The sequence below is a fragment of the Cryptomeria japonica genome, chromosome 7 (genome assembly GCF_030272615.1).
Source record: "Cryptomeria japonica chromosome 7, Sugi_1.0, whole genome shotgun sequence".
NCBI classification, from domain to species: Eukaryota; Viridiplantae; Streptophyta; class Pinopsida; order Cupressales; family Cupressaceae; genus Cryptomeria; species Cryptomeria japonica.
This window is the reverse complement of record NC_081411.1, coordinates 47392261-47412157: the sequence shown is the minus strand read 5'-3', so window position 1 is coordinate 47412157 and position 19897 is coordinate 47392261. Positions and strand designations below refer to the sequence as shown.

Genomic DNA, 19897 nt, shown 5'->3' with positions numbered 1-19897 from the left:
AATGGGATACTTCCATGGTCTCGTCAACATGCCATCCTGCCCTCCTAAACCGATCCCAAAGGTCGCTAAATTGAAGGATATTTTTTCTCATTTGCTTTAACTCTTTCATAGAACAAAAAATCATATTTTTGTTTGATTTGTGAATTTATTCAATTTATTAATAAAATTAACATATTTTTGGTGTGCAATGGATCTCTCAAATTACTACTCTTTTTCTTGAAAGACCTCCTCCTTGTACATTTTCTTAAAATACCTCATTTTTTGCAATCTCTTTTATTAGAAGGATGCGCATCTTTTCTATAAAAAGTATAAATCTTTAGTGAAATGAAAGTAAATCACATGGGAAATCAAAGAATGAAGAAAAATAATTTGTTAACGAGGGAAATCTATCTTGATTTTTATAATACAAAAGATCCTTATTCTTATCAAACAAATGAACCCTTTCCCTTGCAGAATAGCCTAAAGTGGTACGAATTTTCTGTACACGACGGTGTACGTGCTCTGTCCAGAACCAAAGATAAATTTATGCAAAATCAAACCCAAAAGAATTGTGAAGATGCACAAGTGAAGGTAACTAATCACCGCTAGTGGATTCCTCATATAGTTCACCAACTATCCTTTTTATTATAGACAGGGCACTTCCTTCTTCCCATCTTTTCAGTGTTACTGTACACGCTTTCTTTTTGCGACAACCACTCAGAAGCATATAAGGGAACGCAATGTAATCTCGACCATACTCTACATGCTTTGGGCCCGAGAGTACGATTGTAACTATCCATTCTCCTGGTTCTAGCAGGCTAGATATATTCTCGGGACCAAGACGAATATATACAGTCTGGTCACTCGCTGAGGTTTGAATCAATATACTTGTGATGATTACACTCGATACGGGTGGCATCTTCACTGGGAACTCGAAAGTGCCATTTCCAGTTCGAGGAATCTCAGTCACTGCGTTGGCACTGCTAATAATTCCAGAGAAGAGTTGTCTATTTAAAATTGTCTCTGCTCCATCAACTGCTCTTCCAATTAGAGTAGTCGCCTCTGACGGCAAACTCTATTTTGGAAAAATATGCACACATAAGTACTCAATAATGAGTGAAAGAGGAAAAATATTTCTGATATCCTCTGCAAGAAAAAGGTTAAATAAAAATAAATTGAACAGTGAATAAAATTGAATGTTTGTCAAAATGACAAATATAATCTGTTAGAAGATGGGTTTAGAATACCTTCAATATCTGAATGCAACGCCGTATGCCTCCATTTGATACCGTCCTTTGCAGGGTCTAGATTGGACCGCAAACAAATTGCGTTAACAGTTATTACTCTAGAAGAAAATATTATTGAAAGCCTCCAGAATAACGAAAGAAATGTGAAGAAAGCATTAACATTATATTGAATTGGAAATATTTAATTGGAAGAAAAAATTTATAGCTCTTATTTTCACTTCTTATAGGGGTGGAGCAGGGTGGTTAAAAATCCATATATTAATGAATGGCTTCTAAAGCAATAACAATATTATGAAGATTCTAATACCTCTTAATTAAACCCTCTATTTCGAAGATAGCAAAGAATCTAAAATCTATTCTAGATAATTAGCAAAATATTTTGTTGATAATGATTTAAACAAGATTATAAATTACATCAAATGAAATAGATCAAGGTTTTCCTCCCATCTTAATGAGGAATGAAAGAGAAAAACATAAAATTAATTTCTTTAAACATTTGTTCATTAATATGAGATTCACATAAATTTTTAGAAGATCACTCTTCAAGATGTTCTAGAATTTTTGAAAAAAAATTCAATATGAAAACTATTAGATCTAAAAGATTAACCTTTCTTCATTTAGAAAATAATTTTTTTCCAATTATACAAGAATGGTAGCACCATTCATATCCTTAGTAACAAAAATGAGATGTAATCTAAAATAGTCATTTCCTCCATCATTGAAACAAACTCATTTCTCAAACATAAAGAATAATGAATAATGCTAATATTAGCTATAAATATCCTATGGCTTGTAAAATAACGTATTTGCAGAGAACTACTTATTAATATTTATCACTAGTATAATAATTGAGAAAAAAAAACATAACTCCTATTTCCACTCCGTCCTTATTAACTAACATTAATCAAATAAGTAATATATCTTCTTACATTGACTATAACAGCAACAAACTTCACTTTTTTTATATTTTAATTGTCTTAAATGAAGACATTAACGAAACACTTTTTCTAATTAATAAAATTTTATTATATGGACTTGATGTTAGTTCGCGCCCAGCTCACCGTCTCCTGCTCCATTTGGTTGCAACAGCAGCTCCATTCATTAGAAACTAGCAGCAGGGGCGGCAACATCACTGGGATGCAGCTGTTAACAGTAGCGGGAAGAGTTTTTATGGTATGGTGGGAAGTTTTCTATGGCCTAGGTATCTTCTTCAACCCGTCTCATACACTGTGTTGATACAACATTCTAAGAGTGAGCTGCAAACTGTCCAAGCTGATAAATCTAGGTTATGCTGCAAACGGGTAATAAATTTCTCTTTTTGAGCCTGTAGATCTCCTTCTTTTTGTTGGTAATGTACTGGGTATCCCTTGCTCTGTTATTTCAATCTGTGAAATTGAAAGAAGTATCTGCCCTAATTAGAAGTGGGCATTCTAGATGGAACGCAGGATTTCGTTTGTTTTGTTTGTAATGTATCGAACGCAGGACCGTAGTCATTGAGCGCAGGACTCTTGGAAGTTGCTGGAGGGACCCTACCATCCCCTACTATTCTATGGGTAGGGGTGAGCACATATCGGCTGGGGGGCTAGATTAATTGCGGGGCTTTGCTAGTTGCAGCTTTTTCGAATATGTGAGTTTATGCTTCCTTCCCTGCTCCAGGTACCCTTGTTTCTGTTCCCATCTATGACTCTGCTTCTGGGTTTCAATCTTTAACTGCTCGAACTCAACTGAAGGATCTACTGCTCGATCTCGAATTGAATATGTTCCCGGCTCTGTTGCTGGATATCGAAATGATGAAATAGGCTAGCCGGAAGGGCGAAGGTTGGGCCCATATCGAATTAGCTCCATCGCTCATATTTAAACACGCAGATGGAAGATTTTCGTGAAATCACCGAACCAATTTATGATTCAATAACAGGGCTTAGGAAATGTGGCTAATCGTCAATTTCTGGATTGTAATCATGATGTTGAAAAACCATGCAAAACTTGTTTATACAAATATGCATTTTAAAGAGGACCGTAGAAAGCTTATTTTGATTGTATTGTGTAAGTATCCAAACCACATGAAAGTATTTGCCGGGCTAATCGTCAATTTCTGGATTGTAATCATGATGTTGAAAAACAATGCAAAACTTGTTTATACAAAGATGCATTTTAAAGAGGACCGTAGAAAGCTTATTTTGATTGTATTGTGTAAGTATCCAAACCACATGAAAGTATTTGCCCTATTTTTCAGCTTAGAAGAAAACTGATTTGTTAGGGTCTAAGGCTTGAGACGTGTCTATTTTACTGCTAAATCCTATCTTATGGTTCCCAGTCTTCGTTTTAATTTTTATTCCCTTCAACTTCTGAGAAATGTCTAGATACCTAGAACTTGGTTAAATTATGTTGTTTGAAGGATATTTTAGGCTAAAGTTAATGATCTTGTTTAAATCACGCTATAAGAAGGAATAACCGATGGTTATCTCTATAAAATAATATGCCTAATAGCATATGGAAGTAAATTTTTCTAGAGAATAAAATACAACAATCCTATTCTACTCGATCATTTTGTAGTCATGCAAATTGGTTGAATTGGCTTTGCATCTCCCAGTTCCATTTTCCTGAAATATTTTGCTACATTTCTTGGAATCATACAATGTTTTTGGTTAATTCAGTTTGTATATTTTGCTTTCTGAATATATGCACTCAATTTTCCCCATTATATTTTCGAATTGGTTTCTATTGCACAGTTTTGAATAAGAACTGATTGTAGATATCTGACATCGGGATTGTTGAGTACACAATACAATGAGTGCAGGATATTGAGGTGAGTCACTCGCCATCGTTCCAAGGCATTTTCTCATCTGATATTGGGCATTTTGTCTTTAGGGTTTCTGTATTTTTATTTGATTGAAAAGTAAGTGTTTCCCACGCTGAGGAAAGTCCAAACGCTGTTTGAAAGCTCTCATTATGGCGTGGTTGTTGAGACATGGACCAGCTAGGACTCAAACCGAGGACCTTCCATATGCTGCTGAATGCTCTACCACTGAGCTACTGGCCCCTCTTGGACCAGTCCATCGTCGGTCCGGGTGTGGCTTATTTCCAACACCAACACCCTTCCCCTTAAGCCACACCTCTTGTGTGCTTGGGGCTCCTAGTCTGGACCTGACTCTGATACCATGTTGAGACATGGACCAAATAGGACTCGAACCTAGGACCTTCCATATGCTGCTAGACTGCTGTACCACTGAGCTACTGGCCCCTCTTGGACCAGTCCATCGTCGGGCTGAGTGTGGCTTATTTCCAACACCAACAGTGGTATGGTAGAACATTGGCAAAATTTGTGGAGTTTGGCTTTACATCTCCCAGTTGCATTTTTTTGAAAGATTTTCCTACATTTCTTGGAGTCATGGAATTACATGAGCAAGAATAGTTTTATCCTAAGAAAGCAAACTTCTGGGCTTGGTAGTTTCTTTGTACATGAAGCTAGAGCAGTGCCAGATCTCATTCATTTGCTGTTTAGATATATGATTCGCAATGCAGAGATAGGGTTCATTAAATAACAATATTTCAGTAATGGGCTGTAAGTTTGTTGCTGTAGCAACATATTGAAGAAGTCAATTTGGGGTTGGGGTTCGTCTATTAACTTGTGCAATCGGTTATCATATTCCTTAGTTGTTTCCAAAACCCGATAAGAGGAAGGTTTGAATGTCTCGTCATTTATTATCATCAATCTAGCAACATTTTGGATTAATTAATATTGATGTTAGGGTTTCATACTAATCCTGTTGTTTACCACAACAGATTGTAATTGTGTTCTGGCATTGATTTCTATTGCACAGTTCCAAATCAGAATTGATTGTAGATATAAACTAAGTCACAGAAATCGGCGATTTTCAAGGATGAAGCTCTATTTTTATCGAATTCCAAACTTCTATGAAAATTTCGTTCAAATTCTGCCATAAATTCGTATGGCCATGACGTCAATTTTTTTTAATTAAAATTAAAATTTAAAAAGCGTTTTTCTAGGTTTCTGAAAAGCGTTTAGGTTTTTTTTTAAAGATTTTTCGGTGGATTTTCTCTATAAACTATAAAGCGCTGCTATTCTTTGTATCTGCAAGACTGCAACTGCTGGGTCACGGGTATTCTCTGTATCTGCAACTGCTGGGTCGCGATTTGCGGTTATTCTCTGCAACTGTTGGTTTGCACTCTGCAACTATTTCATCAGCTAGTCGAATTTATTAGAAGTATACATATATTTAAAAAATAAACAAACTTGTATAAGGCGAATTTTATCCGATTTTTTTTTTCGAATTTTTCTCTTGTCGAATTTTATTCGAATTTCATGACCGTCGAATTCAAATTCGAATTCAAACCTTGTGACTTAGAATATAAATATATAACTACTAGTATTTGACTGTCATTTGCCTCTGCACTTTATCTTGTTGCTGTCACAACCACAAGGAATAGAGGAAAGGTTGCAACTGAGATTTCTGCCCAAGTGTTTTGCCCCGTTGATGAAAGTCCATACAGTTCTGAATCAGAATTTGATTGTACATATAAATATATAACTAATAGTATTTGACTGTCATTTGACTCTGTACTTTATTATCTAGTTATTTTCACAACCACAAGGAACTAGAGGAAAGCTTTTAATTGAAATTTTTGCCTAAGTGTTTTCCTTCGCTGATGGAAGTCCATACCGTGATCCAAAGCTCTCATTATGGCACGAAAGACAAGACATTGGCAATGTTGTGGAATTTGGCTTTACACCTCCCAGTTGCATTTGCTTGAAATCTTTTTCTTGTATTGGCCTTATGTTCTTGGTCATGATAACAGAAAGAAGATACAAAAATATTATTTATCATATTTGAAGAAAAGCTTTTGTGTTTCCAAGTAAATACAATTGGTAGGTGTAAAATGGATTCCACTATTTTTCCCATTACCCTCATGACCTACGCCTAAATAGAAGTTGTATAACAGGGTACTGAAGGTCTGTCCAAAAAAATTTGCCAAGGGCAGGAAAAATTTGCCGGGCTAATCGTCAATTCCTGGATTGTAATCATGATGTTGAAAAACCATGCAAAACTTGTTTATACAAAGATGCATTTTAAAGAGGACCGTAGAAAGCTTATTTTGATTGTATTGTGTAAGTATCCAAACCACATGAAAGTATTTGCCCTACTTTTCAGCTTAGAAGAAAACTGATTCGTTAGGGTCTAAGGCTTGAGACGTGTCTATTTTACTGCTAATTCCTATCTTATGGTTCCCAGTCTTCATTTTAATTTTTATTCCCTTCAACTTCTGAGAAATGTCTAGATACCTAGAACTTGGTTAAATTATGTTGTTTGAAGGATATTTTAGGCTAAAGTTAATGATCTTGTTTAAATCACGCTATAAGAAGGAATAACCGATGGTTATCTCTATAAAATAATATGCCTAATAGCATATGGAGGTAAATTTTTCTAGGGAATAAAATACAACAATCCTATTCTACTCGATCATTTTGTAGTCATGCAAATTGGTTGAATTGGCTTTGCATCTCCCAGTTCCATTTTCCTGAAATATTTTGCTACATTTCTTGGAATTATACAATGTTTTTGGTTAATTCAGTTTGTATATTTTGCGTTTTGAATATATGCACTCAATTTTCCCCATTATATTTTCGAATTGGTTTCTATTGCACAGTTTTGAATAAGAATTGATTGTAGATATCTGACATCGACATTGTTGAGTACACGATACAATGAGTGCAGGATATTGAGGTGAGTCACTCGCCATCGTTCCAAGGCATTTTCTCATCTCATATTGGGCATTTTGTCTTTAGGGTTTCTATATTTTTATTTAATTGAAAAGTAAGTGTTTCCCACGCTGAGGAAAGTCCAAACGCTATTTGAAAGCTCTCATTATGGTGTGGTTGTTGAGACATGGACCAGCTAGGACTCAAACCTAGGACCTTCCATATGCTGCTGAGTGCTCTACCACTGAGCTACTGGCCCCTCTTGGACCAGTCCATCGTCGGTCCGGGTGTGGCTTATTTCCAACACCAACACCCTTCCCCTTAAGCCACACCTCTCGTGTGCTTGGGGCTTCTAGTCTGGACCTGACTCTGATACCATGTTGAGACATGGACCAAATAGGACTCGAACCTAGGACCTTCCATACGCTGCTGGACTGCTCTACCACTGAGCTACTGGCCCCTCTTGGATCAGTCCATCGTCGGTCCGGGTGTGGCTTATTTCCAACACCAATAGTGGTATGGTAGAACATTGGCAAAATTTGTGGAGTTTGGCTTTACATCTCCCAGTTGCATTTTTTTGAAAGATTTTCCTATATTTCTTGGAGTCATGGAATTACATGAGCAAGAATAGTTTTATCCTAAGAAAGCAAACTTCTGGGCTTGGTAGTTTCTTTGTACATGAAGCTAGAGCAGTGCCAGATCTCATTCATTTGCTGTTTAGATGTATGATTTGCAATGCAGAGATAGGGTTCATTAAATAACAATATTTCAGTAATGGGCTGTAAGTTTGTTGCTGTAGCAACATATTGAAGAAGTCAATTTGGGGTTGGGGTTCGTCTATTAACTTGTGCAATGGGTTATCATATTCCATAGTTGTTTCCAAAACCCGATAAGAGGAAGGTTTGAATGTCTCGCCGTTTATTATCATCAATCTAGCAACATTTTGGATTTAACTAATATTGATGTTAGGGTTTCATACTAATCCCGTTGTTTACCACAACAGATTGTAATTATGTTCTGGCATTGATTTCTATTGCACAGTTCCGAATCAGAATTGATTGTAGATATAAATATATAACTACTAGCATTTGACTGTCATTTGCCTCTGCACTTTATCTTGTTGCTGTCACAACCACAATGAATAGAGGAAAGGTTGCAACTGAGATTTCTGCATAAGTGTTTTGCCCCGTTGATGAAAGTCCGTACAGTTCTAAATCAGACTTTGATTGTACATATAAATATATAACTAATAGTATTTGACTGTCATTTGACTCTGTAGTTTATTATCTAGTTGTTTTCACAACCACAAGGAGCTAGAGGAAAGCTTTTACTTGAAATTTTTGGCTAAGTGTTTTCCTTCGCTGATGGAATTCCATACCGTGTTCCAAAGCTCTCATTATGGCACGAAAGACAAGACATTGGCAAAGCCTCCCAGTTGCATTTGCTTGAAATCTTTTTCTTGTATTGGCCTTACGTTCTTGGTCATGATAACAGAAAGAAGATACGAAAATATTATTTATCATATTTAAAGAAAAGCTTTTGTGTTTCCAAGTAAATACAATTGGTAGGTGTAAAATGGATTCCACTATTTTTCCCATTACCCTCATGACCTACGCCTAAATAGAAGTTGTATAACAGGGTACTGAAGGTCTGTCCAAAAAAATTTGCCAAGGGCAGGAAAAATTAAAATTTGTAAGCAATCTAGCTAAAACTTGTTGAATCGTCTTTACATGAAATAAGATTTGTCTATCATTAGTCCATGCATATTTATAGGTAGAGTTTAATCTTTCCATTGCGTTTGTAGAAATTAATCTAACTTTTTTGGAATCGTACAGGTTTCATTTATCCTATGGTCATTACAAATATCTCTAATAAATTTAAATTTCACATATCTATTGCTATTTTGTCCCCATGGTTTCTTACCGCATGCTATTGCATTGCTTGAAAATTTGGTTTGATGCATCTACAAATACAGGTGGGCCTTGACACTACACATCATATCTAGTAGTTGGAAAACTTTCGTTTTGTTTATTGTGAGCACAATGAAATATACCTATGGATAGATATGGGTGTGATATTTTCTTTGCAAACTGTACATTTGCTCACATTAGCGTTGTTGACTAAATGGAGGCCAGGATGGGAGGATTCATGGGTAAAAAGTAAGGAATGTTTTTGTTTTGTTTGCAAGTTGTTTTATGCAATCATTTTCCAACATTGTTCTATAGATTAGAGTATGAAATATTTAATTTTCTCCTCATGTAATTTGACTTGAAACACTACATTTAAGGAGTTTTTTAAGAAAATGGCAGTACATCTAATTGAACTCAGTTTTCTAGGGCCTATGATAGGTCTGCAATCAGATCCTACAACAACGAATCCTCAGGACAAGAAAGTGAATCGGTTCAACCAGATAAGGTTATAGAACGAACTTCACAATTCTTTTATTTCTTTATTTGCTTCTCCCCAACTTGAAATCTACTTCTTCTTAGTTTTTAGCAATAAGGTAGTATTAAGAATTTGTATCTAGAAATTGTACAATGATACTGATGTTAGAGAATACAAGAATTTGCATACCAAAACTTTTGCATTGATATTTTCGCAATGTAGCAGTAAGCACAAGGATTAGCGAAAATTGAATACAATAACTATGAGAAAAATTAGGTTTGGAAAAAAATAGCAACCTTCTCTACAAGCTCCACAGCCAACTGTTCGAACTTTTTATTCTCTACCCTAGTCTATGTTGCTGCACCTATTGTACATATTCCCCCGTAGCCACTGCTCCTACACGCAGATTTCTAAGTCATGAACTCTGGCATTTTTGTCGCCTTTTGTTGTACCCTGATTCTCATAGTTGACCCCCTCCACATAAGCCAAGCTACTATGCCTTCAATGATTAACCCACGGCATGCAACATCTCTCTCTGTCCCTTCCCAAAATTGCTTCGAGTTACAAATTTTAAATTATATTTTGATCTATTTCAATTATCAACAAACTGTGCATTTATTAACCAAGCATAAGATTGACTCTAATACAATTTGTTATAAAAGGTAACGAGAGAAACAGGCACACACTGGAATGTCAGTGCATATTTCTCTGTTAATGAGTAAGCAAGTTACATCAGTTGTGACTTACATTGTATAAGTTACTTGATTATGATATTAGACATAACTTATAATCAATATTGAAGTCATTGCAGCATTATAAACATTAATATCCTAGTAATTAATGACTCTATTTACAGCAGTGATGCAATACACTTAATCAATGCCATGCTATGTATTTGCTTTTGTACTCCTACACCTGCTACAAATATCTGCAAATGGCAGGGACTCTAGCTGCATTGCAGCTCTTGTGGAGGTTAGCAGAAGGGTTAGATAAAAGAAATTCCATATATAAATCTCCCTTGTCAACTGTGCCTGCTTGAACGAACAATCCTTATGCTTTGGATGGCTATCCCCACCAGAAAAAAGGAAGATATCCGAGTGCATTAGGGACTCTTTCAATATTTAGTGTTCTTTCACACGATTCCCATAATTCATCCTCAAAATTTAAATATTAGTATTAGTTTCATCGTAGTATATATTAGTTAGTGCTCCAAACTGCCCTATGTGATTTGATTGGCCTTAGAGAATGCCAAATTAGACACTCAGGTGAAACTTATGATCTATCACAAGTAAGCTTGGGCCAACCATTAGGAGTAGGTTTCACTTCTGCACTTTAAGCTTTTCAACTCCAAGAGTGTTTCCCCGAAATCGTGTAGGAAAATTAAAGAGAAAGAAAGGCTGCAAGATAACCTATAACGTTTTGTGTGAAGACAACACACAGATTTGTATTAAGCTATCTTTCCATCTAGCTTAGCAAGACTACAGATTAGAATCTCAAAAACAATATATTAGAGACGAAGTTTAACAAGGTTTGACCATAGATAAGAATCTGGAGTGAATTTCTCTCGAGATGTATATAATTAGAATCTCCTAGAAACAATTAGAAACAATGGAGAATAACTTATCCAATAATTATCGAACAAACAAAGATTTTCAAGATTTAAAATTTGATCACATGAACAGTGCCTTATCCATTCTAGGAAACAATAGTTTCTTTAAGGCCTTCTATCACACATTTTACATGCACTGTCAATGCTTCCATATTGCACAGACGCATAGAGGGTGGAATTTTCCCTTATAGATGGATTTTTGTGGGTTTTGTCTCATACTTTTATAACATGATGTATACGTTCTTGAGATTTTAAATTTGGCTGTTGAGGTAAACAATAACATAGTTTCCAATCTCTTCCTAATGTTTTAGTCTCCACTTTGTTGACCAGTCTCGTAAGTGTTTATTAGGGTGCATTTACTAAATCTGAAAAATAGACAAAGAGGACTGATCTGAAAACCAATGCTAAATCTAAAAAAATTATTAGACCATTAGACAGAAACAAGAAATATAAGAAAAAAATCAACAAAAGAAAGTAGTCTGCTTAAGGAACAAGGTAAATCAGCACTAGGGTACAATGCAACCTTAATGAAACTTGCTAGTTTAGAGATATTAAGAAAATTGTCCTACATTCAAAGGCCATCTGCAAGTCCCAAATGGATTTTAGCAGTAAAGCTAACTTCAGCTTGTCCAAAGTTTTGGATTGTCTCAACTCTTCAAAACATTACCTTCTTATTTTGACAGAGTTATTAACACAAATGAAAAAAGGCCCAATTAGTGTCAAAAGTTCTGTGTCTTCTATTTTTGAACATCAACATTCTAAATGGACCTATTAGATGTTCTATTTGAAATCAAAGCAAAGGTATATTGGATTCCAAACTTCTTGTTTTCTTATGTTATGCCTATATGACCGTAGTTACAAAATGATCATTATTACATGCTTTTGAGCCAGTAAGACAGTCACTAGTCTTTTGTTAAAGCGAACTCACTCAATCCCGCTTTTGACTCCCAAACAAAGGACACCCTGATAACTCGTCAGAATAGTTTTGGTTCTACATTCGAGCTTACCGATACATACTTAAAATCAGGTTTGCTTAGTTTCTGACATACATTACACATCTTCTTGAATGTGATTTTTACATAGGATCTGAGGGAAGATTTATTTGACCTGATGACTGCAGTTGAAAATTGTGTACTTGAAAGTATATTGGCGTGGGTAGAATTCAAACAAAAAAAAAGAGCTCAAAAAAACTTATGGAACTAAGAAAAAGATAGACATGACATCCCAAAACTTGAAGATGCAAATAAAGCGGGTGGAAAAGAATCTGAAAAATGCACTTTGCTTTTAATAGAGGGTGACTCAGCCAAGGCTCTTGCAGTAAGTGTTCATTCTTTGTTCAAAGAATGGATAGTATTTTGACATGTCTCCAGATCAATTTTCAAATTGGGATTGTAGTTTTGAGCTATCGTTTTGCTGTCAGGTGGCAGGAATAACTGTTGTCGGTCAAGATCACTATGGTGTGTTCCCTCTCAGAGGTAAGCTGCCTAATATCAGGGAAGCATCACATAAACAGATCGCAGAAAATCAAGAGACTGAAAATATAAAAAAGTCCTTGGTCTACAGCATGATAAAGTATATGACAACATTAAATCCTTAAGATATGGCCATATAATGATAATGATAGATCAGGTACCTTTTCTACGTCCAGGACTATTTAGTCTCGGCAAAAGTGTGACAGATCTTATTGAGTGAGTTCGCTTTAACTTGTTCTTTGTCTGTTGTAGGATCACTGCTCTTTCTTTGTTTACAAGATTGTAAGACCTTCATTCAATCCTTTGTTTCCTTTATTAGCTGCAAATCTAACATGGTATGTGCTTTGATAGTGATCTTTGATGCTATGAAGACTGCAAATTTGTCAGAAACCCTTTCTTGAACTGAGATTTAGCACTGTGTTATGTGACTGTAATACTTTAGGGTCTTTGAAAACACTTTTCACTAAGTCTTTAAACTGTGTTTGAAGCTTGTGACTGCTATCTCAATTTCTTCATAACAATGACTTTTTCTATGTATTGGACTGTCATGTCTGAACATTCTTTGAATCTTGTAAAGCTATGACTGCATTTTCCTATCACTGCCCACAGTCACTAAAGCAGCACTGTGTTCATTTTGTATATCGTAACTTTGTCTCTTTTTTTAAGATTGCTGCTCTTAATTACTTTCATGTAACTGTCATTGGAAGGAAAGACTCTTATTTTCCTTGATGAAGACTTCTCTTTGCCACCAATACCATGCCCTTTTCATCTGCTCTTCGTATATGATCGATTTCTTACATCTGGGTCTGTTTTAGTAGTGACCATTGATGTTAAATAGTAATAAGTTGCAATCTTTTATGACTGAAACTGATTCTTTATAAAGAACAGGTTACTTCTCTTCCATTCATAATAAAATCCTTATGATTCCATCTATTCAGTGCTGTGATAGTTGGTGATGTCAGTGTCTCTACACTTGGTATTGACTTTTCTCCTTGGGCATGTATGCTGATTGCCCACATTACTCTGCGCATTTCTTGACTATATATGCTACATCATGGCTTTATCAATGTGATCTTTGTTACTAGGACTGTCTTTGCCTTACAAAATTATATTACAGATTCAACACTCCATATCACTTTGAAACAATGAAATGAATGTTCTCTTGATAGTGCAAGATTCTCAATCTAATGGCTTAGACTTTAGATATCTTCTATGACTGAATGAAAAAGAAAAGATCACAGATATTTGCAAAAACCCAAAAACCCTACCAAAAAGAACCTAAGACTCATTCCAAACTAATTTTGTCCCCAAAAAGAACCTTAGACTCATTCCAAACTAATTTTGCCCCCCCCCCAAAAAAGGTAACAATAACTCAAGTTAATGATCCTAATAATGCGTCATACCCTCTGAAACATTAAGAACATTAAAAATTAAGAATGTCCTCTTTTGCTGTGCTTAGTTGGAAATACGTCATATGCTTTTTTGATGTCACTAAGAAATGTTCCTTTTGTTGAATTAGCCATTATTTATCTGTGTAGATAAAGATTTCTTAAGATGGGTGAGAAATCCATTATTTTTAGATGGAAGCTTTTGTTGCCTATTTAAGTTACACGTCAAAGGAACGCGATAATAGAATTGGTCTCAGCTTTGTGAGTATCATAAGTGAAATGGCTAACATTAATGGCATAGATTTAATAGAGCTTATGCACCTCTCACTTCCAAACTGGTAAACTTAAGTCTTTCAGTAATGTGATTTTGTTCTTTTGCTGTTCAACTTTTGAATAATAATAGGACTATTTTAAGTTTTTTGTAATTACATTATTTAGTTGTCTATCATACTATTAGCACCTAATTATTTTATATTGTGTAAGTTTTATTTCCTTTTGCATTAACACAGATATTTAGCCATGGATATAGCAGGGTTTAAATTTAGGAGGGAAGTGCTTAATAATCTTACTCTTGTTTATAGTTGGATTATCAGATTACTTAGATTCTCTGTTGTTTTGGTCTATATTTTATATCTGTTTTCCTCTATTTCATAGCCCTGTCAATGTCCTTGGATACTGTCAAACTATCATTCTCTTAACTGTCTGACCTTCATTCACGTTGATGTTGCAACTTGAACAGCTATGTCTCCAAGACTATCCTGGATCATCTTCATACTACTGGCTGCTTAAAAATAGTTTCATATTTTTGTTGGCTTATAAATTTGGTTATTGTAGGTTCACAAATTTCAAAAGGAAGCTTCAGAGGAGGACCTAAAATATGCTTTACTACATGGTTCCCAAGGCCTTCGACAGCATATGTTAGATCGAGGGGAGAAAATAGTCACTGGTCATGAATCTGTGGTAAGTTCTTTATAATATTATATGACTTCTGCAATAATTTAATTAGAGGTATTAAGTTATTCTAATAAGTTAAATTGTGTTGTGTATGGGAAGACCAACAATCAAACTCATAAGGTAGTGAGCATGAAGAAATACATATACCAAAACATATTTCTTTTTAATACATTTTTTTATATTGTCTCTAGAGAGACAATAGTTGAGATTTTAAGACATATTGTCTCTCAAGAGACGATATGGTTTTAATCCCAACTATTGCCTCTCTAGAGACAATATGTCTTTAAATCCCAACTCTTGTCTCTTACAAATGTGAAATTGTCTCTACAAAGACAAAAATATTTCTGTTTTATATTGTCTTTAGAGACAATTTTTTAAGATGATAATTTGAGACACTTGGATAAAGACGATATTTAAGACAATACATAACTTTTTTTTTTGTCTCAAGTTAAGACAATTTGCTCAAATATTGTCTTAAAACACCCCCTATGTAGCATTCATTTACTTTTTCTGATCTGTTCGAAATACATGAAAAATAAAACAAAAATACAAAAAGCAATCGTGCAAATGCAATCTGCATGCTCATGCCATTGAGCATCCACTAAAATGCTTGCTTCCAGTCAAACATGTAGGCTATATAAGACTGAAGTAAAAAATTAATGAATTTCATTGGGTGTATCAAAATGAGAAATATAATGTCTGTTAGAAGATGGGTTTTGAATACCTTGCATTTCCAATTCCAATTCCAATTCGCGTATCGATGATGTCCATTTGTAAAATGGAGATATTCCAAGTCTTCGATTCCATTAACAGGTAGCTTATAATAGTGTTTGACTTGAAAGGAGTCCGAGACGTCCAGCTGTGGACAATCATGTATACTCCATTCTAGAAGCTGCCCCACGTCCAAGTTGCCTGATATACTTTTCAATTGCCTACACTTACTCAACTTCAGAGATTTCAATGATTTTACCAGCCATAAATGCACTTCATTTAAATCCGGTGCGTAATGGATGAGTAGTTCTTCAAGACGGGGACAATACTCTCCACTAACTATGACTTTCGATGAAAAAGTTAGTTCGCTGATTACTAGACTTTGAAGCTTATGCATGCATCTGTCTCCACTATACTCACTTTTTGGATATCCACTACTGCTCAAAGTCAGTTCCCCTTTTAAACGACAACCTAAAACCAATCTTCTAAGATTATTGAGGTTTCCAAGCGATTCTAGTAAGGACGTCGCATCAACGGGCATTCCATCCCACCATGTTTGTAGGACTAGGTCTTCCAAATTATTTAGCATTCCTAGTTCTTTTGGAAACTCTGAGAATGGGGTTTGACGAAGCAGCAGCTCTTTCAACTGGTAAGGGACCTGAAATTTACAATAAGTTTGGCTAAAAGATTATTTTACATGGCAAGAAGTGTTCACAAATAAGAATAGTCTAGAACACATTCTCTCCATTAGCATAGACTTAGTTTCGATGAAGAAGAACAATATACCTGTCCATCTCCCTTCCACAATCTCCAGAAGTTTCCGCCGAAGATTCTTAAACACTGCAAGCTTTGCAGAGGAATCCACGAAGGAATGCTTTCAAATTTATTCCTATTGGATTCAATCTCAATCCATAACAAATCAGTTAAAATCCTATCACCATCATCTGAATTTCCCAAGAAATATGTAATTTTATAACCCAATGATGAATCAAAAATTGAATTGAAACACCTAAATTTTTTGCCAATAGTTTTACTGAGGATGCTTTTCAGTCCTTCCATCTCCTGCATTCAAAGATCCAAATCAAAACGGTGCTGCAGATGCAGATTAATTTTAAAGATAGATCAAGCCAAGGATAAAAAAAAATCGATAGATTTTATAACTTTGAATATGAAAAGATAGGGAGAAAGGAGCGAACCAAAGATTTCAGTTCACGGGGGCGCCAAAGGCGAAGGGGAAAGCTATCTTGATTTGTCATTTCTATTGCCATTTCCCTGCCTAGATCTCGGAGGTGATCATGCATTTTAAAAATGAATGGGTCATCAAAGCGATGTACCACCCTAGGGCTCCGTTCTATTTCAAGAAGACATTTATCTTTGAGAGTCTGAATTGTGTGCTCTGCGTTCCATCCGGATCCTTTCCATATCCTTATACCTATACTCTTGCATTGGCCAATGAAAAAACATGCGATGTCCAGAAAAATTTGTTTCTGTTCTCGGTCTAGCCTGTCAAAACTTATTTTAAGTCTCGCTTTTATATCCAGATGCAGAGTGCTCCTAAATTTTGTCAATTCTGACTGCCAAATAGCAACATCATCAGTGCCAGAAAGATTCCCAGCAGACACCTCTATAGAGAGAGGTAAGCCTCCGCACAAGTTTACAAAGCTATCAACTAATGTCTCATATCCTTGGGGCGCTTTCGGCAGGCCGAAGGCTTTCCAGCAAAAGAGTTCTTTTCCATGAGCTCGATCCATTTCTTTCAATTTGTAACGAATTCCGATTCTGGCATTGCTCAACACCTTTTCATCGCGACTTGTGACAATGACAAGACTAACATTATTTCTGAACAAGAGAGCATCTAGCTGCTTCTGATCTTCAACATCATCAAGAACAATAAGGAAACTGTTTCTCGTTCTTCCCATTCGATCCCTCAGAAAAGGCGTGCCTTCAGCTACACTCCGAAATTTGCGATCTTCATTGAACAGGTCTTTGAGGAGCTGACTTTGAAGACACGGCAATTCATCTTTAGCAGATGCCTCTCTAACATCAAACACAAAACTTAATCCATCATATTCAGATTTCTTACGGTTACAAAATTCTTTGGCCAGGGTTGTTTTTCCGGAGCCTCCCATTGCAAAGATGCCAACAATATTCCCTTTGCCTTTAACCTGCCTTTCGAAATCCTCCACTAGCTCGTCAAGACCTACCGGATGTTTTGCAACTTCCAAATATCTTGTATTTTCAACCTCTTTTTGCACAGCCATGGCAATCTTTGTACAAAGCATCTCAACATCACTGACAGTTTTATGGCAAAAGAGAATTCAAAATTGTTCAAAATCATTATGGAGAGAAGACAAATGAAAAATAAAAAGTTGGATTCAAATGGATTGAAAGCAAACAACCGAAGAAAAAAACAGGAAAAACTAAATGGCAAAAAATAGCCTTCGTACCCATTAGCTGTGCTGAATATGTGACCGGACATGCCTGAAGAAGTTCGGAGGGCTTCTTTCCACTGGTGAAGCCTCTCTTCGCTGTACCTACCGTTTTCTTCATGTTTTTGGAATGCCTGTGCATAAATTCCCTTGTAAAGATAGCGAAGGTCATCAGGCTTCACATCACAAAATACAGGAATAAAACGAGCCTCAGTTTTTAACATGAGAAGCAGCTCATCTAAACACCAAGAGGACTCTGCATATCTAGGCGAGAAGATGGCGATTTGAACTCTTGAAGTGTATATGGCATTTGCTATCGTAGGGATAAGTGGATCTCCCAATTCGAACTCTCGATCATCAAGAAATGCCAGACAATCCTTCTCCTTAAGATATTTGTGAAGCGCTGCTGCCACAGTTTCTTTCACGTCAGGCCCCCGGTGATTTATAAATGCATCATATAATTTTCTAGGTACAGGGAATTTTTTCCTTTCAAATTCACTGAACGGACCAAATTCCGAAATCTTTTGGTGAGATGAGGAGGAAGACGCCATGAACTCAACGCCAAAGAAGATAGAAACTACAACTCAGAGTGCACCAAATTTGAGAAAAGAGTATATGAGATCTCGACCACAGAAATCCTTTTTTGGATAATATTGTGTCAAGATGTTGGTGAGGCCCGTGGGGGGTGAGGTTAGGCACGTATGTCTTGTGCATTTATGAATCCAGATGAGGAAGTTAGTCACTTATCTTGTGAATTTATGAATCGAAATGATCTGATTGACTGTGAAGAAATTAATAGGAAGGAGCGTGCCAGTCGGAGCGCACTTTCGGCAGGTCCTCGGTCAACCAGCGACAATTATTGGTGGTCACTAAGATAATACTTTTTATAGTAATAAAGTAATAATAGTAATAGTAGTAATAATATGTATTTATATTGTATATTATATTATATTATATAGATATGTTTTATTATAAATTTAAATATATTTTAAATAGAATTAAAAAATATAATATTAAAATAATTAGATTAATTATATGTGAATATTAAATTTTATTAGATAATATAGTATTATTAGTATATGTATTTGAATTATTATTATATTATATATAATGTTAAAATTATTTATATTGTATTATATTATGATATTTTTTTTGGTTGCTGTTCGATTTTAGCTTAGTTAATTTTTTTAAATGATTTTTTGTTTCAATTTAGAGGGATCATTGTACAATTTTTATTACATAAAAAAGTGATGAAGATGGAGAAAGTTGTGAGGAGTCATATGTTTTGGGAGCTTAAGGAACAAGTTAGGGGTTTGAGGAGTTCCGTGAATGCGTACAAACCTTGGTTCCAATTCTATTCAAAATCATTGGTACTACCTTTATTTAAGTGGGGTCAAAATCATTAGCATATGAAGTTTGTGAACTAATTTAATGTGGGAAAGGATTATGGAAGTTTAAATTATTGAAGAAAAGGGTTGAAATGATAAAGATGCGATTTTAGAATTACAAAATATCTTTATGGTGGTTGGAGTTTTTCTTAGTTTGCACATGATCTGAGGAGTCAAAGGTTTTGGGCTCAAGAAGGAGTTGGGAGTTTGAGGTGTTCTTGGAATGGCCAAAGCCCTTGAAAGGTTGAATTTTTGTTTACAATCATCAAGAAAATTATTGTTCACAATAGAGTTGAAAATTGAGGACAGATGGTTCGGTTTCTGAATAACCATTTCAGCTTTTGTTCAGGTTTTTCGAATACCCATTTTAAAAAATGAGGAAGGTTCTTAGTTTCCCTCCTTTATTTAGTTATGTTTGATTGACACCTAGTAAAACACAATTGAAAAACTTTTTTTAAAAGAAAAAATGGGAAACAAAAATCACAAATTTTCTTATCATGAATAAAAAATCTTGCTTTTGTTTGAAATTGGTGAGTTTTGTAATGCATTTTACAAATGTCTTATGGCCATATTTAGAAATGCGAAGTTGGGGCACTACCAATCACTATAAAATAAC

At 35.3% G+C, this 19897-nt stretch overlaps 2 protein-coding genes across 5 annotated transcripts in view; one reads left to right on the top strand and one right to left on the bottom strand.

Moving 5' to 3' along the window:
* Positions 1-387: 387 nt before the first annotated feature.
* Positions 388-18661, bottom strand: LOC131046454 (disease resistance protein L6). 2 transcript variants are annotated; one of them, XM_057980202.2, is made up of 6 exons: positions 17912-18655; positions 16661-17756; positions 16251-16526; positions 15478-16122; positions 1227-1283; positions 388-1054 (listed from the first exon to the last, which is right to left on the bottom strand). In XM_057980202.2, exons 1-6 carry the CDS (start codon positions 18442-18444, stop codon positions 575-577), a joined length of 3087 nt encoding a protein of 1028 aa, XP_057836185.1. In that variant the 5' UTR covers positions 18445-18655; the 3' UTR covers positions 388-574. The 2 variants fall into 2 exon arrangements, with proteins under 2 accessions (XP_057836185.1, XP_057836186.1); XM_057980203.2 differs by having other exon boundaries at positions 883-1125; positions 17912-18661.
* The window catches only part of LOC131064694 (disease resistance protein Roq1-like), a 63459-nt gene continuing 45845 nt past the window's right edge, over positions 2284-19897 (top strand). The window contains exons 1-3 of one of the 3 annotated variants that reach the window (XM_059209300.1): positions 8921-9104; positions 9282-9360; positions 14634-14759. In XM_059209300.1, the coding sequence (XP_059065283.1) occupies positions 9070-9104; positions 9282-9360; positions 14634-14759 (240 nt within the window). In that variant the 5' untranslated portion in view covers positions 8921-9069. Of the gene's footprint in view, positions 2528-8920; positions 9361-14633; positions 14760-19897 lie in introns of those variants that run through there. The other 2 variants (XM_059209299.1, XM_059209297.1) reach the window with 2 other exon arrangements.